Below are 16475 nucleotides of genomic sequence, written 5' to 3'. Positions count from 1 at the left end.
AATCGGTACATGTTCTGTTTGGTGGCCAAACCAAACCAGACAGTGATGGATGTGCAGAGGACAGACTGGATTATTACAGTGTAGAACTGAATCAGCAGTTCCTGAAGCAGGTTGAACTTCCTGAGCTGGCAGAGAAAGTACATCCTCTGCTGGGCCTTTTTGATGATTATATCTATGTTGGATGCCCACCTTAGCTCCTGGGAGGTTGTGGAACTCAGAAATCTGTAGGTTTTCACCGTAGACACTGTGCTGTTGAGTATCGTGTGTGTGTGTGGGGGGGGGGTCAGTGTTGCGAGGCTCCTTCTGAAGTCCACCGTCATCTCCACGGTTTTGAGCGTGTTCAGCTCCAGGTTGTTATGCCTGCACCAGAGGGCCAGCTGTTCAACCTTCTGTCTATATGCAGACCCGTCACCATTCCGGATAAGGCCAATGATGGTTGTGTCATCCACAAACTTCAGGAGTTTAGCAGATGGGTCTCCTGAGGTTCAGTCATTTGTGTAGAGGGAGAAGAGTAGAGGGGAGAGCACGGATCCGGGGGGGCACTGTAATCCACTAGCAGATATGGGGTGGTACAGTGAGCTGGGTGAGTTTGGAGTGGAAGATATCTGGGACAATGGTGTTGAATGCTGAGGTGAAGTCCACAAACAGGACCCTTGCGTGTGTCCCTGGGGAGTCAAGGTGTTGAAAGATGTAGTACAATCCCATGTTGACTACATCATCCACTGACCTGTTTTCTCGCTAGGCAAACTACAGGTGGTCGAGCAGGGGGCCTGTGATTTCCTTCAGGTGGGCCAACACCAGTCTGTCGAAGGACTTCATGACCACAGACGTTAGGGGAATGGGCCTGTACTCATTTAATCCTGTGATACGGGGTTTCTTGGGGAATGGGGTGATAGCGGAACTCTCGAAGCCAGAAGGCACTTTACACAGCTCTAGTGATCTGTTGAAGATCAATGTGAAAATGGAGGCTAGCTGGTCAGCACAGACTTTCAGACAAGAGGGTGACACGCCAACCGGGCCTGGCGCCTTCCTGGTCTTTAGAGTGAAAAGGATTGTGGTTGAAATTGAATGAGCATTTGGAAATGTTATTTCAACAGGTGATGTAGAATCAAATCGAGGTCCTATGATATTAGCGTACCCACTGACGTACATTCACTCAAGACTTCAGCATATATCTAACGTAAGGCATTGCTCAAAAGTTGAGATAAATTTGAGATCTGATTTGTATTTTTGTTTGACGAAGTCGTTTTCTGACTTTAGCATGTTTGTATATATGCCTTAAAGGAAATTGTAAACAAATACAGAGGCCAAAACTCATCGGTTCTTATGTGTTTTATTGATGCTTCGAAAGCTTTTGATCGTGTTAATCATAGAAAGTTGTTTGTTAAATTGAGTCAAAGAGGGGTCCCTAAATACATTGTGAGAATTCTGGCTTATTGGTATGCCCACCAGACTATGCAAGTGAAATGGGGTAATAGTGTTTCAACCCCATTTGGGGTTAGCAATGGTGTCAGACAAGGGGAAATTCTGTCTCCAGCTCTCTACAATTTATATATTGATGATTTGTCCAAGCAGCTGAAAGCCTGTAACACTGGGTGCATGACTGGCAATACCTTGGTGAACCATATTATGTATGCAGATGACCTTGTCATTCTTAGTCCATGTAGTGCTGGTCTCCAGCAGCTCCTTGATATATGTTCTGTATATGGTGTGGAGCATGATATCAAATACAATGCTAGTAAGAGTGTTGTCATGCAGAACCAAAGAGGTCAATCATCTAAAATTTCCTGATTTTAAATTGTCTGATAATAATCTTGGGGTGTGTAATAAGGTGAAATATCTTGGGCACTATATGACTGAACAAATGGCAGACGATGATGATATTTATAGGCAATGCTGCATGATGTATGCACAAGCAAACACTCTGTCACGCAAGTTTGGTATGTGTTCAGTTAGTGTGAAGGTGTCTGTTCAGAGCATATTGTACAACACTCTATACTGCCCCCTCTGGTCAAACTATAAAAAGCAAGCTTACAGAGGCTTCGAGTGGCTTATAATGATGCCATGAGAATACTGCTGAAAAGACCTAGATGGTGTAGTGCAAGGGAAATGTTTGTGGCTGCAGGAGTCAGCACCTTTCAGGCTCTTCTAAGAAATCTTATGTATACATTTATTTGCCGGCTCAATGACTCTGATAATGTAATCATCAAGAGTTTAGCTAATATAAGATTCAGGGCCACATGCTACCAATCCCGGCTGTGGGACCACTGGTATAGCTGCCTTCTTATAACACACTGACTTGTTCCATTTATGTAATTTTATTGTGTTTACTCTGTGTATTGTCTAGGGGTTGTCTTTTACCTGTTTGTCTTTGTCTGTTATGGACCCTGAGTCTGCAATAAAGTTTGAATTGAATTGAATTGTATGTCGGTACAGACTGTTAAAAAACAACAGTCAACGTGGTAATGCTAACAGGGCTTGGAGAAAGAGACAGGCGGGGAGCTAGGTAGCTAGCTAGCTAGCTCCCCGCCTGTCTCTTTCTAGCTAGCTGTTCTCTTCCTGTCTCTTTCTAGCTAGCTAGCTATTGAGTTGGCTGTTCTCCACAGGGGCGAGGGCTGCCACAAATCAGAGGCCTCTGAAAAGATACAGACTATGACCCGCAACTGTGATGCATCATATTTAGTACGCGATCTACGTGTTTGCTTTTTAAAGGCTGTGAAAAGTTCAGGCTCAGTCAGGAGGAACATGTAGCAGGAGGAGGGTTCTGTGTCTGGTCTGTCTAATTCAACATAAAGAAATTTTTAAGCTATCCTGATACTCAGTTGAGTATTTTCCTTTTAATCAGAATCGGGGCACGGACCATAAGACCCCTTTTCAGGAACTGGAAGCTAAAGTGCAACTGGAGACCTTTCCACACATACACAGCCCAGAGCCTTGCCGTGGTTTTCGGCTTCTCTACCTGTACCTATATTAGAATAGGTACATTAGGGACATTATCATGTTATGGAGAGCCTCCTGCCATTACCCTTGAGCAAGGCACTGGTCAAGATCCAGCGATGGTTCCTAACATCCCTAACCCTAATCGTTAGTGTAAACTACTAATAAGACACGTTAGTCCCTAGCTAACGGGTCTGACCCTTTAGCCGAGCGGTTAGTGATGTCGCCTTGATGTCGCCTACACCCCTTTATATCCTTTATACATGGACACCTCCATCACTGTGCTCCACATCTACACCCCTTTATATCCTTTATACATGGACACCTCCATCACTGTCCTCTACATCTACACCCCTTTATATCCTTTATAAATGGACACCTCCATCACTGTCCTCTACATCTACACCCCTTTATATCCTCTATACATGGACACCACCATCACTGTGCTCCACATCTACACCCCTTTATATCCTTTATACATGGACACCTCCATCACTGTCCTCTACATCTACACCCCTTTATATCCTCTATACATGGACACCACCATCACTGTGCTCCACATCTACACCCCTTTATATCCTTTATACATGGACACCTCCATCACTGTCCTCTACATCTACACCCCTTTATATCCTTTATACATGGACACCTCCATCACTGTCCTCTACATCTACACCCCTTTATATCCGCTATACATGGACACCTCCATCACTGTGCTCTACATCTACACCCCTTTATATCCGTTATACATGGACACCTCCATCACTGTGCTCTACATCTACACCCCTTTATATCCTTTATACATGGACACCTCCATCACTGTGCTCTACATCTACACCCCTTTATATCCTTTATACATGGACACCTCCATCACTGTCCTCTACATCTACACCCCTTTATATCCTTTATAAATGGACACCTCCATCACTGTCCTCTACATCTACACCCCTTTATATCCTCTATACATGGACACCACCATCACTGTGCTCCACATCTACACCCCTTTATATCCTTTATACATGGACACCTCCATCACTGTCCTCTACATCTACACCCCTTTATATCCTCTATACATGGACACCACCATCACTGTGCTCCACATCTACACCCCTTTATATCCTTTATACATGGACACCTCCATCACTGTCCTCTACATCTACACCCCTTTATATCCTTTATACATGGACACCTCCATCACTGTCCTCTACATCTACACCCCTTTATATCCTTCATAGATAGACACCACCATACCTGTCCTCCTCTGTTTACTTGTGACGATACTGTCTATTCAGCAACAAAAGCATTATGTTGTATCCCAATAAGACTTCCTGCTTGTATAAGGGTTAATAAAACACATCTGCACAATACAACACATATTAGTGCAATAATTACTGTTATTATTATTATTATTATTATTATTATCATATGCAATGTACTGAACATGAACATGACGGCGTTCTGAACTTTTGTGCTTGCACAGAGAGCAAAATTTGCACACACTGTGCAATGAAAAAAGCCACACCTTCCTCTTTTGTTCCACCTCAAAAGGCTGGTGTGTGTGTGTGTGTGTGTGTGTGTGTGTGTGTGTGTGTGTGTGTGTGTGTGTGTGTGTGTGTGTGTATGTGTGTGTATTTACATATTTGTGTTGAGCATTACTCTGTGCTGTGCATATCTACATCTTCTGCAGTGGAGGCTTGCAGTGGGCTGTTCTCTTTTCAGACGTGATGTTTTACAACCAATATTAAACGGAAAGTGTTTTGAATGAGAGCAGAAGAAAAGCTAAAACAAGCATATGAGCGTTACACAGCATTACATAGCGTTACACAGCGTTACACAGCATTACACAGCGTTACACAGCATTACATAGTGTTACACAGCATTACATAGCGTTACACAGCATTACATAGCGTTACACAGCGTTACACAGCATTACATAGCGTTACACAGCATTACATAGAGTTACACAGCATTACATAGCGTTACACAGCGTTACACAGCATTACATAGCGTTACACAGCATTACACAGCGTTACACAGCGTTACACAGCATTACACAGCGTTACACAGCATTACATAGCGTTACACAGCGTTACATAGCGTTACACAGCGTTACACAGCATTACACAGCATTACACAGCGTTACACAGCATTACACAGCATTACACAGCGTTACACAGCGTTACACAGCATTACACAGCGTTACACAGCGTTACACAGCGCTACACGGTGTTACACAGCATTACACAGCGTTACACAGCGTTACACAGCGCTACACGGCGTTACACAGCGTTACACGGCGTTACACGACATTACACAGCGTTACACAGCGTTACACGGCGTTACACGGCATTACACAGCGTTACACAGCGTTACACAGCATTACACGGCGTTACACAGCGTTACACGGCGTTACACGGCATTACATAGCGTTACACAGCGTTACACAGCATTACATAGCGTTACACAGCATTACACAGCGTTACACAGCATTACATAGCGTTACACAGCGTTACACAGCGTTACACAGCATTACATAGCGTTACACAGCGTTACACAGCGTTACATAGCGTTACACAGCGTTACACAACATTACATAGCGTTACACAGCATTACACCGCGTTACATAGCGTTACACAGCGTTACACAGCGTTACACGGCATTACACGGCGTGAGAGAAAGTCTTAGTAGTTTTCGGTGTTTTCTTTGACTTGAAAATAAATTGGACATCATCCACAACTGCAACAAAGGACCGCGTGAATTTGAGAGAGAAAAAAAATCTTGTCAAGTTGAAAATAAGACCGTTATGACCGGGATTTCACTCCTCTCATAGCACCTGGCACTGGGCCGGACCCGCCCACAGTCCGGCAGATCCGCATAGGAACCACATCCGCCCCTAGACCGCCCCGCGCCTCTGGCCAGAGTGTGGCCTCCTAAAGTCGGAAGCCATTTTTAAATTCCCAGCTGGATCTGGGCCAGTTATGACCCAAAGCTGGTACAGATCCGTAAGCCGGATCTGTGCAAGAAGACACTGGGGCAGATCCGTTTTGTGGCTCCGCGCCAGATGCTGTGATACAACCGGCCCGGATCTGGGTCCTACCTAAAGCGACCATGGGTGGTCAAAATGACGGCCTGTTTTTAAACTCTATATTCTGTCAAGGTAAATACCCAGTTGAGATATTAATGCATTACATGTGTTAGTGTGTCTGTTAGGAAACTAACTGACGTCAAAATTAACATTTTAACAACTTTAATACTATTTTTAAACAATTTAAAATGGCCGCTGTCCAACGCCTGTACACACCGCAGCGCCTCGGTGGTAGTCATGGTGCGTCTGTGACCAGACATGTTGGACATCATCACACGTCGAGTTTAGACTATTTCTCTCCACTGGAGGGCGCTAGTGTGCTTCTAGGACAGAGCAACGAACTTCACGAAGGAAATGACGCCACCAACACACGTCATAAATAGCGAAATGACGCAAGCGATGACGCGCAAATTACGCGCGGTCATTTTGACCGCTCGTGGTCGTTTTACGTAGAGCTGTGCTTTGGAAGATCTGTGGGATGACAGGAGCACAGGGTTCTGGTCCTATATGTGTAGCCGCCACCGGTCCCCCTCTTCAGCACGTCTGATCAGCTGAACAACCAATCAGCACCGCTTCCCCCAAGAGGGGGCCAATCACCACGGAGCAAGGAGACCCGGAAATGAAAAATGACAGCAAGCTCACGAGGAGACACGGACACAGAAACAGACGCTGACACGTGTTCGACAAAACCTGATTAAATCAAGCTTATCAAGATTAGCTTAGATAGTTGCAGCGATAAATTAGAAGACAGGAAAAAGGGGGAGGAAGAGAGGACGGAGGAGAAGGGCGTAATCCAGACAGTGTGAGGCTTTACATCCTGCAACACTGCAAAACTCTAACCTGTGTGTGTGTGTGTGTGTGTGTGTGTGTGTGTGTGTGTGTGTGTGTGTGTGTGTGTGTGTGTGTGTGTGTGTGTGTGTGTGTGTGCAGGCTCGTAACAAGCAAAATGGAGAGCTGACAGCCATCAAGGTCATCAAGATGGAACCAGGTGAGACAGACCACTGTCTTCTTTTGACATTTTTACCCTAAAGATTCAGAAACTTGGTGTCTTGCTGAAGTGTTGGCTAGTTTTAGCTCACTTCAACTCGACTTGACTTGTCTCAAAAACCTAATTTTGCAAAAGTGCAGCGTGGTATAAAAAACCCTAGGGGATGCTCCAAGAGGATTGTTTATGACCAGATTTGGTTATTTTTCCTGTTTCCATGACAACACAATACATGACAGTAATAAGCGGCACATAAACCCAGAACAAGATATTCACCAACAGTGAGAAAGAAGGACAAACATGACACACACACACACACAAATGATTAATCTACTGTTTGTGGTTTGACCTCAAGTCCATACCAGAGGTTTGGCCTCAAGTCCAAGTCATGTGACCTGAGTCTGACTCGGGTCACATGACTTGGACTTGAGTCAGACTCAAGTCACCAATGAGATGACTTTAGGCCCGTGGAGACAAAACTGGGAAAGACTCGCAACTCGGCTCCGACACCAGTGTCTCGTGACTGGACTTGGACTTGAGCCCCTTGACTCGAAGGACTCGACGGCTCTGGCACCCAGAGGTTTGACCTCAAGTCCAAGTCATGTGACTCGCATGACTTGGACTTGAGTCAGACTCAAGTCACCAATGAGATGACTTTAGGCCCGGGGAGACAAAACTGGGAAAGACTCGCAACTCGGCTCCGACACCAGTGTCTCGTGACTGGACTTGGACTTGAGCCCCTTGACTCGAAGGACTCGACGGCTCTGGCACCCAGAGGTTTGACCTCAAGTCCAAGTCATGTGACTCGCATGACTTGGACTTGAGTCAGACTCAAGTCACCAATGAGATGACTTTAGGCCCGGGGAGACAAAACTGGGAAAGACTCGCAACTCGACTCTGACACCAGTGTCTCGTGACTGGACTTGGACTTGAGCCCCTTGACTCGAAGGACTCGACGGCCCCTCCGAGCCCAAAGGAGAAACGCTTTCCAAAAAGTGTGCGGCCAACGAGCGCTTAATGTCCATAATCACAGATCCACTTTGAACCAATTTGTAACAACTCAAATTTCAAGACGCACCCGTGATTTGCATAAGGATTTGCATAAGGATTTGCATAAATGTAGTAGTACACGTTTTCAAACGGCATTACATTTGTCGACGAGCGCACAATGACTTGTTGAAGACTTGAAACTCAAAGTTTTGGTAGTTGGGACTCGAGTACCAAGACTGGAGTCTTACTACCTGTGACTCATAACACCTCTGAACATTAGCAGTCATCAATACCTGTGCGGTAAGGCCGCTCCGAGCTTCCCCAGCCCGAGTCTTGCTCAGACTCGCCGGGTGGTTCTGGTAGGTTGTGCTGAGCAGGAAGCTCGTCTCACACGGCGCTTTGGGTTCGTTGTGCCGTTCAGCCACAGCTAGCCATTTCTCTCATCTGTATTTGCGTTCGCTAGCTTAAGCGCTTGTACAGAGTAAATATACTTGTACGGGTCAAGTCACACAGGGTTGAACCCGTAGTCATGTACCAGTCAAAGTGGAGCTGCGTGGACGGACCTGTGTACTCCCAACTCTACTTGACTGGACTGAATTAGATAAAGTCAAGTGATCGCCAGGACAGAACTGGACCAATGCAGCAGCAGATGATAGGACACAATTCTATATATATATATATACTACGTTTATCGTGGGAAGCCTGTATGAATCAGCGCTGCAGACATACTAGAAGGTGCTGATGCAGTAGAGCCGGCTGAGGCCACGACGCGAGGACGTGTCTGGATGTCGCCGTGTCAGTAAACGTGAGTGAAAAGGGAACAAAGACACACGAGGTGCCTGCAGATCCTGCCGACCTGAACTAAACCCAGCCAACAGGGGCACCGCTGACACGTTCCAACGACATAACACGGGTGAGTAGAGAGTACAGGATGTGTCACGTAGTAATATGACCTGTCTGTCTGTCTCTCCATCCCTCTGTCTGTCTGTCTGTCTGTCTGTCTGTCTGTCTGTCTGTCTGTCTGTCTGTCTGGCTGGTCCCACAGAGGACGACTTCTCGATCATTCAGCAGGAGATTGTCATCGTGAAGAGCTGCAAACATCGAAATATAGTTGCATATTATGGCAGCTACATACGGTGAGCTGTCTCCCTCCCCGTGACTCGCTCGCTCTCTCTCGCTCTCTCTCTCTCTCTCTCGCTCTCTCTCGCTCTCTCTCTCTCTCTCTCTCTCTCTCTCTCTATCCGCCTCTCTCTCTCTCTTGCTCTCTATCCGCCTCTCTCTCTGAATCACTCCATCTCACTAGTTTCAGCTGTGTTTGTCTCTGTCCATGTTTGTAGGACAGTCTCTCTCTCTCTCTCTCTCTCTCTCTCTCTCTCTCTTGCTCTCTATCCGCCTCTCTCTCTCTCTCTCTCTTGCTCTCTCTCTCTCTCTCTCTATCTCTATCCGCCTCTCTCTCTGAATCACTCCATCTTACTAGTTTCAGCTGTGTTTGTCTCTGTCCATGTTTGTAGGACAGTATCTCTCTCTCTCTCTCTCTCTCTCTCTCTCTCTCTCTCTCTCTCTCTCTCTCTCTCTCTCTCTCTCTCTCTCTCTCTCTCTCTCTCTCTCTCTCTCTTGCTCTCTATCCGCCTCTCTCTCTGAATCACTCCATCTTACTAGTTTTCAGCTGTGTTTGTCTCTGTCCATGTTTGTAGGACAGTCTCTCTCTCTCTCTCTCTCTCTCTCTCTCCTCTCTCTCTCTCTCTCTCTCTCTCTCTCTCTCTCTATCCGCCTCTCTCTCTGAATCACTCCATCTTACTAGTTTTCAGCTGTGTTTGTCTCTGTCCATGTTTGTAGGACAGTCTCTCTCTCTCTCTCTCTTATGCTTTCTCTGTCTCCATGTTTGTTTGCTTCTCTCTCTTCCTCTCTCTCCAACAATCCCTCTGTCTCGCCCGGGTTGACCGTCTCCGTCTGTCCATCCCCGGCCCCGTTTCCTCTCATATCAAATAACACCTAACATGTCCACATCCACCTTCTTCCACCTGTCCTGTCTCCAGCGCCAACAAGCTGTGGATCTGTATGGAGTTTTGTGGAGGAGGCTCCCTGCATGACATCTACCACGGTGCGTGCGCATGCGCGTGCGTGTGTGTGCGTGTGAGTGTGTATGTGCGTGTCCACGTTAATGCTTGTGCACGTCGACCGGTTTCCGTAACGCCCACGCTTCGCGACGTGTTTTACTAACGTTTCTGGCGTTCGTTTGAATGTTCATCCCGGTCGCGAGGGGGCGCTCTAGCTCACGGTGTCGAATACGTGGAGACGTTCTTGGGTTCACGCGAGGCCCGGAAGTAGCGGAGGGAGGGAGGGAGCGAGGCGCGCGGGTAGCCGTGGCTAGCGGCTACGCTAGCGGAAGTACCGTCGTCGCTGCGCCAGAAGTTCCACTGAAGAGTCCAAAACGCGGCTTCGTGGTATTTTTTGGGGGGTTTCTATTTTAAATCGTTCGTTTCTGCGGTGACGTCGTGGTCACCGAGACTGTATTTAGTCTACGCGTCGCTCCGTTCCGCGTCACAGCGCCCAGACGGTCTGCCGCCATGTTGTCTGCGTACAGCAGTGGTTCTCAACCGGGACCCCTAGTGGTCCGTGGTGTAATTGCAAGGGGTCCGTGAAAATAAAATATCTTAAAAAAAGATCCTATCACATTTATAGAAATAGGATTACGTTACATATATCTGAAAGTTACTGCATAAGAATTCTGTTTTGTTAACTATATCTAAGTTACAACTGAAAGCTCTTATTTTTGCCCCAAAGAGTGAATAAATGCTCTAATGCAATTTAAAATGCAGTTTCTACTGTTTCTATCAAATTGCCACCCCCCTCCCCCAAGATCAGGTGGAGGGGTCCTCAGGGTAGATCAAAAATACGCAGGGGGTCCAGGACCCCCAAAAAGGTTGAGAACCACTGGCCTATGGGACTTTCCCTCTCTTATGGTTCTGGTCTCCGGAGATGAGATCTGAAGGAGTCCGCAGGACGGGGCAGATCTAACGGGGAGGGAATCCCACCTCACCTCGTCCCCTGTCTGTGGGAGCCACGAGAGCGCTTTCCTCTTGTTATTCCTTCCCCCCCAAAACAGTCGGACGATGACGTTTACTTGTTTTGCTACCACTGAGTGTGGTAGCCCTCCCTTTAAGGTGGGGGTATCATGGAAAACAAGGTTTGTTAAGTCTGGGGGTAGAGTTGGCTGTCAGCGAGGAGAACCATTTTCATGCCTTTACAGCACTTAATTAGTCTGTTCCACCAGTTTTGCATGGGACCAAATCAGAATTGCCCCTCAGTGACGTCACAGTGGGAACAATTAACTCAGGTTAGGCATAAGGCCGCCCACGCTGAGCGCACAGTAGCCTTTGATTGGGCAGCCATTGTTTCTGTCAAGGGAGGGGGCGGGGCCAGCAGTAGTGCCAGCTTGTTTCAACAGAGGTGGAGCACTGGAAACCAAATGGTGAAACTACACAACCTTTTGCAGGAAAAAAAGTCACAATTGTGTTTCATAGACATACAGTAGTTGTATCAAAAAACAAAACAGGAAGATGCCCACCCCCCCACACACCATTAACACACCTGTGGAGTTTTTGTTCATCCGAATCGAGGGTTCGAGGATAGATAAGGTCGTCCATTGTCAGTAACGGTGTCTGTCTGTTTCTCCCTATGTGATGTATTCGGTAACACTTCAGTATGGGGAACATAAAAAAACTTAATTACTAGTGAATTAGTAATGATCAAGATGTCACTTTAGTATGGGGAACATAAAAAAACTTAATTACTAGTGAATTAGTAATGATCAAGATGTCACTTTAGTATGGGGAACATATTCTAAGTAACAAAAACTTAATTTACAGTAATTTAACACTATGAACACTTGTAGTTTTGTGTGTTGTTATGTAAGAACAGACCATATTCATTAAGTGTCAGTAAGGGAGAATAACTCTTCTTGTGGTACTACCACCTTATAAAGGCCATACTAAGCAAAGCATATTGAGATGGTACTACTAATAAGCAATACTTCTGAGGTCATAGAGGGAAAACTCATAGTTAATGGCTTACTGGTTGCATAATAAGGCCATGCAGAATAAGGCATTAATGAGTACGTAATAATGATCAATTAAGAGCCAATATGTTGCTAATTTGCATGCTAATAAGCACCTAATTAACGGTGACTACGTTCCCCATACTAAAGTGTTACCATGTATTCTTATGACAAAAACTGAGTAACTCCTTTCTGTACCCCCTTAGTGACTGGTCCTCTGTCTGAGCCACAGATAGCCTTCGTCTGCAGGGAGACGCTGCAGGTAGGACCACAGTATATTACCAACGACCTACTCACAGATGTGCAAAACACAAAATCACAGCTGCTCCTGTTACAGTACTTGAGTACATTTTTCCCTGTAACATTTTGAGTATAATAAACAAACCAAATTTATCTTGGCAATGTACTAAATCTCCTAAAAAACACCCTGTATCAGTAACTCATAATAATGGCTATTGGAATAAAAATAGCAAAGTTGAATACTTGATTATAAATCATCTCAAATCAAAAGTCACAGTATGTCCAAGTTCCTTCCAGTGCTATAGGCTTCGGCAGCTAAAGAATATCTCCCATCTTTTTGGAGGTTTGTTTGTAGACATGAAAAGAACAAACGTAACTCACAAAGTATCCACTCAAGTAGTTTTTCCAGTAAAGACACTCGTTTACTCTTACTGGAGTAATTTCCGTAACCAATACTTTTACTCGTGTTCAAGCATATCATCACTAAAGTATCAGTACATTTACTTGAGTAGGAATTTGTCAGTACTCCTAACACCTCCACCTACTCCATCCAAACAGCAGACTGAGATGCACATGGACATTGATAGCAGCAGAGCACTTTTCCTTCATCCTTTCATCGATTCAGAGGTCAAACTCAGTTGATTAAAGCATACTGACGCCATGTTGTTGCATGTGTACTGTGTGTCTGACCAGGGCCTGGACTACCTCCATGGAAAGAAGAAGATCCACAGAGACATCAAGGTCAGGGGAGCGGCCAGGGAACGTTACTTTGATACTCTGCTTTTTCCCCCATCTGTTGTTTCCCATTGGCCCCTAAGAGAATGACATCGCCCATTGGTCCGTATATCTCCCAGAATGCTCTCTGCTTCCAAGATATTGATCAAGATATTGACGTTTCTGTCATTGGCTACCCAGGAAAACCTGGAAATTTATAGACTCGTTTTCCAGTCATGGAAAACACCTGGAAAATGATACAATTGATCAAATGTGCTGGATATATTACTGAGGTCACTGAAATTGTTATAAAATCTTATTTTCACCTGCTGAGAATTCATATTTTTAGCCGCTGGGATGTCACGTCGGTGTGTGGCGTTTGAGCGTTATGTTCAGTGACCAGCTAAAAGATGCGCAGCCCATTTAGAGACTGTTTGCCACGTTTCTTTTATGCCGTGGTGTCAAATGTCACATTACACCCTCGTTAACATTACCCCCAATGTAATGGTTTCATTTATGACTCAGTGATACATTTCACATTACCATAGATAGATAGATAGACGGACAGACAGATAGGTAGATTGATTGTTTTTATTAGCCACACGACCACGGCCGGTGGGGTTTGTTTTTGGTACACTTTACACTCTGCAGCACAACACATACATGGACAACAACAGACACTCCACATGTTATCACGAACAATACGGTTACGCAATAACAGAAGTAAGCATATCAGGCATAACGGGTGAATGGTGGTGTTTATGCCAGTGGTGTGTGAGGAGGGACTATAGGGAGGAATTCAGAGTCCTGATGGCTGGGGGGGGGGGACTGTTTGCGAAGCATTTAGTTCTAGTGGACAGTGACCTGTGGCGCCTTCCTGAGGGAAGAAGCTGGAAGAGGTGATTCAAGATTCAAGAGGTTTATTTGTCACGTACACCCAAGTACAAGTCCCGAGTGCAGTGAAATGAAAAAAGGTACGAGCTCCGAGATGTGCAAACAACAAAGCACAACAGGTACACACGCATTCCAATTTACAATATACAATTAACAGTTAAGAACTCTGTTTAAAAAGAAAACAGACAGCACAATATATACAGTAAAAGCACTTAAAAATAGAAATCTGAGGTATATATGTACTGAAATATGAGGTATGTATGTACATAATGTGAGTTATGTGTAGTCGGTTGCCTTACTGTGTGTGAGGGGGGCAGTATGGGTCTGCAAGGGGGGCCCCGGTAAGGTCAGAGTTGACAGTCCTGATGGCCTGAGGAAAGAAACTCCGTCTCAGTCTCTCTGTATTTGCAGCATGACTGCGGAGGCGATGAGCAGGATGTGAGGGGGTCGGAGGTGATCTTCTTTGCTCGCTTTACAGTCCGGTCAGCATGTAGAGGTTCAACTGAGGGGAGTGGGTTGCCTAGGATTTTGGATGCCTTGTTGGCAATCCGCTGCAGTTTTTTCCGTGTTTGACTGTCTGTGCCGCCGTACCATACTGTAATACTGCAATACTGTAATTGAAGATGTTATGCTGGACTGGATAATGGCTGAGTAAAACAGAACGAGCAGTTGGTGGTTGATCCGGCATTTTTAAGCTGCCTAAGAGAGTAAAGTGGTTGTTGAGCTTTTGCAGTGATGTGTCCAGTGTTAGTTTTCCGCTTCAGGTTATTGCTGATGGATGTTTCAATGGATTTAAAAGAGTGGGTGGTGGTGATGGGGTCTCCCTTCATTTGTATGGGTGTTCTGGGATTCGGGATGCATCAGAAGTCAATAACGAGCTCTTGGGTTTTGGCTGTATTAAGCAGAAGGTTGTCGTTTGTGCACCAAGTGACAGCTTGGTCTACTGCAGTGCGGTACTGGGTTTCATCATTGTTGGCGATGAGGCCTACAATATACTGAGGGGAAGAGGGTGTGAGGTTAGCTTATTAACCTTCACCCTCTGTGGCCTGTTTCACAGGACGCTCCGAATCCAGTGGCAATGCTGGGTCAATGTTCATATCTAAGAGTATGGTAAAGAGTTGAGTGGGTTGGTGGAGTTGAAGGCGGAACTAAAGTCTATGAACAGGATGTGTGCGTAGGCGTTTGGTGATTCCAGGTGTTGCAGGGCATGGTGCAGGGCTATGCTAACTGCATCCTCAACAGACCAGTTGGCTTGATAGGCAAACTGATATGGATCCACCACTGGGGAGGTGCAAGATTTCAAGTGTGACAGAATGACGCACTCAAATGCTTTCATGGCCACTGATGTTAGGGCAACTGGTCTGAAGTCATCGAGGCAGGTGATCTTTGAAGACTTTGGCACAGGGATGATGGTAGAGAGTTTGAAGCACTGTGGGACTGTACATTGGCTTAGGGAGGTGTTAAAGATGGTGGAAAATATTGAGGCCAATTTGTGCTGCACAGTGGCTCAACAAAGCCGGACTGATGCCGTCTGGCCCTGCTGCTTTCCTAAGGTTCAGCTTCTTGAATGTCGCTCTCACCTCATCCTCCTGGATGCAGGTGGGTGGCATTGGAGTAGGAGTAGGGGGCATGACTGGTGGAATAGGTTTTTCAAGCCTTGCGTGAAACTTACTGGGAGAGAATTGTTGTTCGAGTTTTGTTGCGTAGCTGGACTTTGCTCTTCTTATTGCAGCGCGCAACAATTATCGATATTTCAGTACAGCTCAGAGGCCAAGTGATAACTTTTTGAGGAATGGTGTGTGTGTATTTCTGAGTCAGTCAGTCCATCCATCAATCCTAGATTGATGGACAGACAAGTGGCTACCAGCAAATTTAATATTGAATACTTTTTATAATAATATTTGGTCAAACACTCAAACTTGTTCTGCATGCCAACAGCTATCAAGTAAGAAGACACACTGAGAAATACATCCGGTCCCTGTGGCCGCCCTAGAAACTGTAAACAGAGACAGAACATTTTGTCTGCGACCGCTCCTTATCAACCAATCAGGAGAGTGCTTTGCAAGCTGACTTCTCCATTGGTCACTACATGCTGTCAAATCAGTTTGCACAGTCACAACGCTCTTAAGCAAAAGAAGGGGGCGGATTGTAGTACAGGATGTTTTCAAGATCCGTTGCCAAACAACACGGGGCTCGGCGGTTCGAATCCCCGTGTGACCTCGGCGGTTCGAATCCCCGTGTGACCTCCGGCTTGGCCGGGCGTCTCTACGAGACACAATTGGCCGTGTCTGCGGGTGGGAAGCCGAATGTTGAAGAGCAGGGTAATTGGCCAAGTACACTTGGGGAGAAAAAGGGGGGAAATTTGAAAAAAAGAAGGATGTTTTCAAGATATCCACCAATAATCCATCCATATATCCACCTTATTGCTAGCCCCCATGATACCTTGCGTGAATGATGGGCGTCTTCCACGATAACGGTGCGCTGACCGTCTTTCTCGGAGCGATTTGTGCGGAGTCCCATTCAGGATGTGGGAACACAGCCTCACGGAGCTCAGAAAGGTTGAAACAGGAACA

The 16475-nt window shown here is 45.8% G+C and overlaps 1 protein-coding gene across 1 annotated transcript in view; it reads left to right on the top strand.

Annotated features, from left to right (window-relative positions):
* LOC130115679 (mitogen-activated protein kinase kinase kinase kinase 5-like) overlaps positions 1-16475 on the top strand; it is a 74095-nt gene that overhangs the window by 18231 nt on the left and 39389 nt on the right. Inside the window, 5 exon segments of the mRNA XM_056283446.1 lie at positions 6953-7010; positions 9043-9133; positions 10034-10098; positions 12261-12316; positions 12988-13035. Coding sequence (XP_056139421.1) covers positions 6953-7010; positions 9043-9133; positions 10034-10098; positions 12261-12316; positions 12988-13035 — 318 coding nt within the window.

This window comes from Lampris incognitus, chromosome 7, assembly GCF_029633865.1.
Source record: "Lampris incognitus isolate fLamInc1 chromosome 7, fLamInc1.hap2, whole genome shotgun sequence".
NCBI lineage: Eukaryota > Metazoa > Chordata > Actinopteri > Lampriformes > Lampridae > Lampris > Lampris incognitus.
This window is presented reverse-complemented; position numbering and strand designations above follow the sequence as displayed.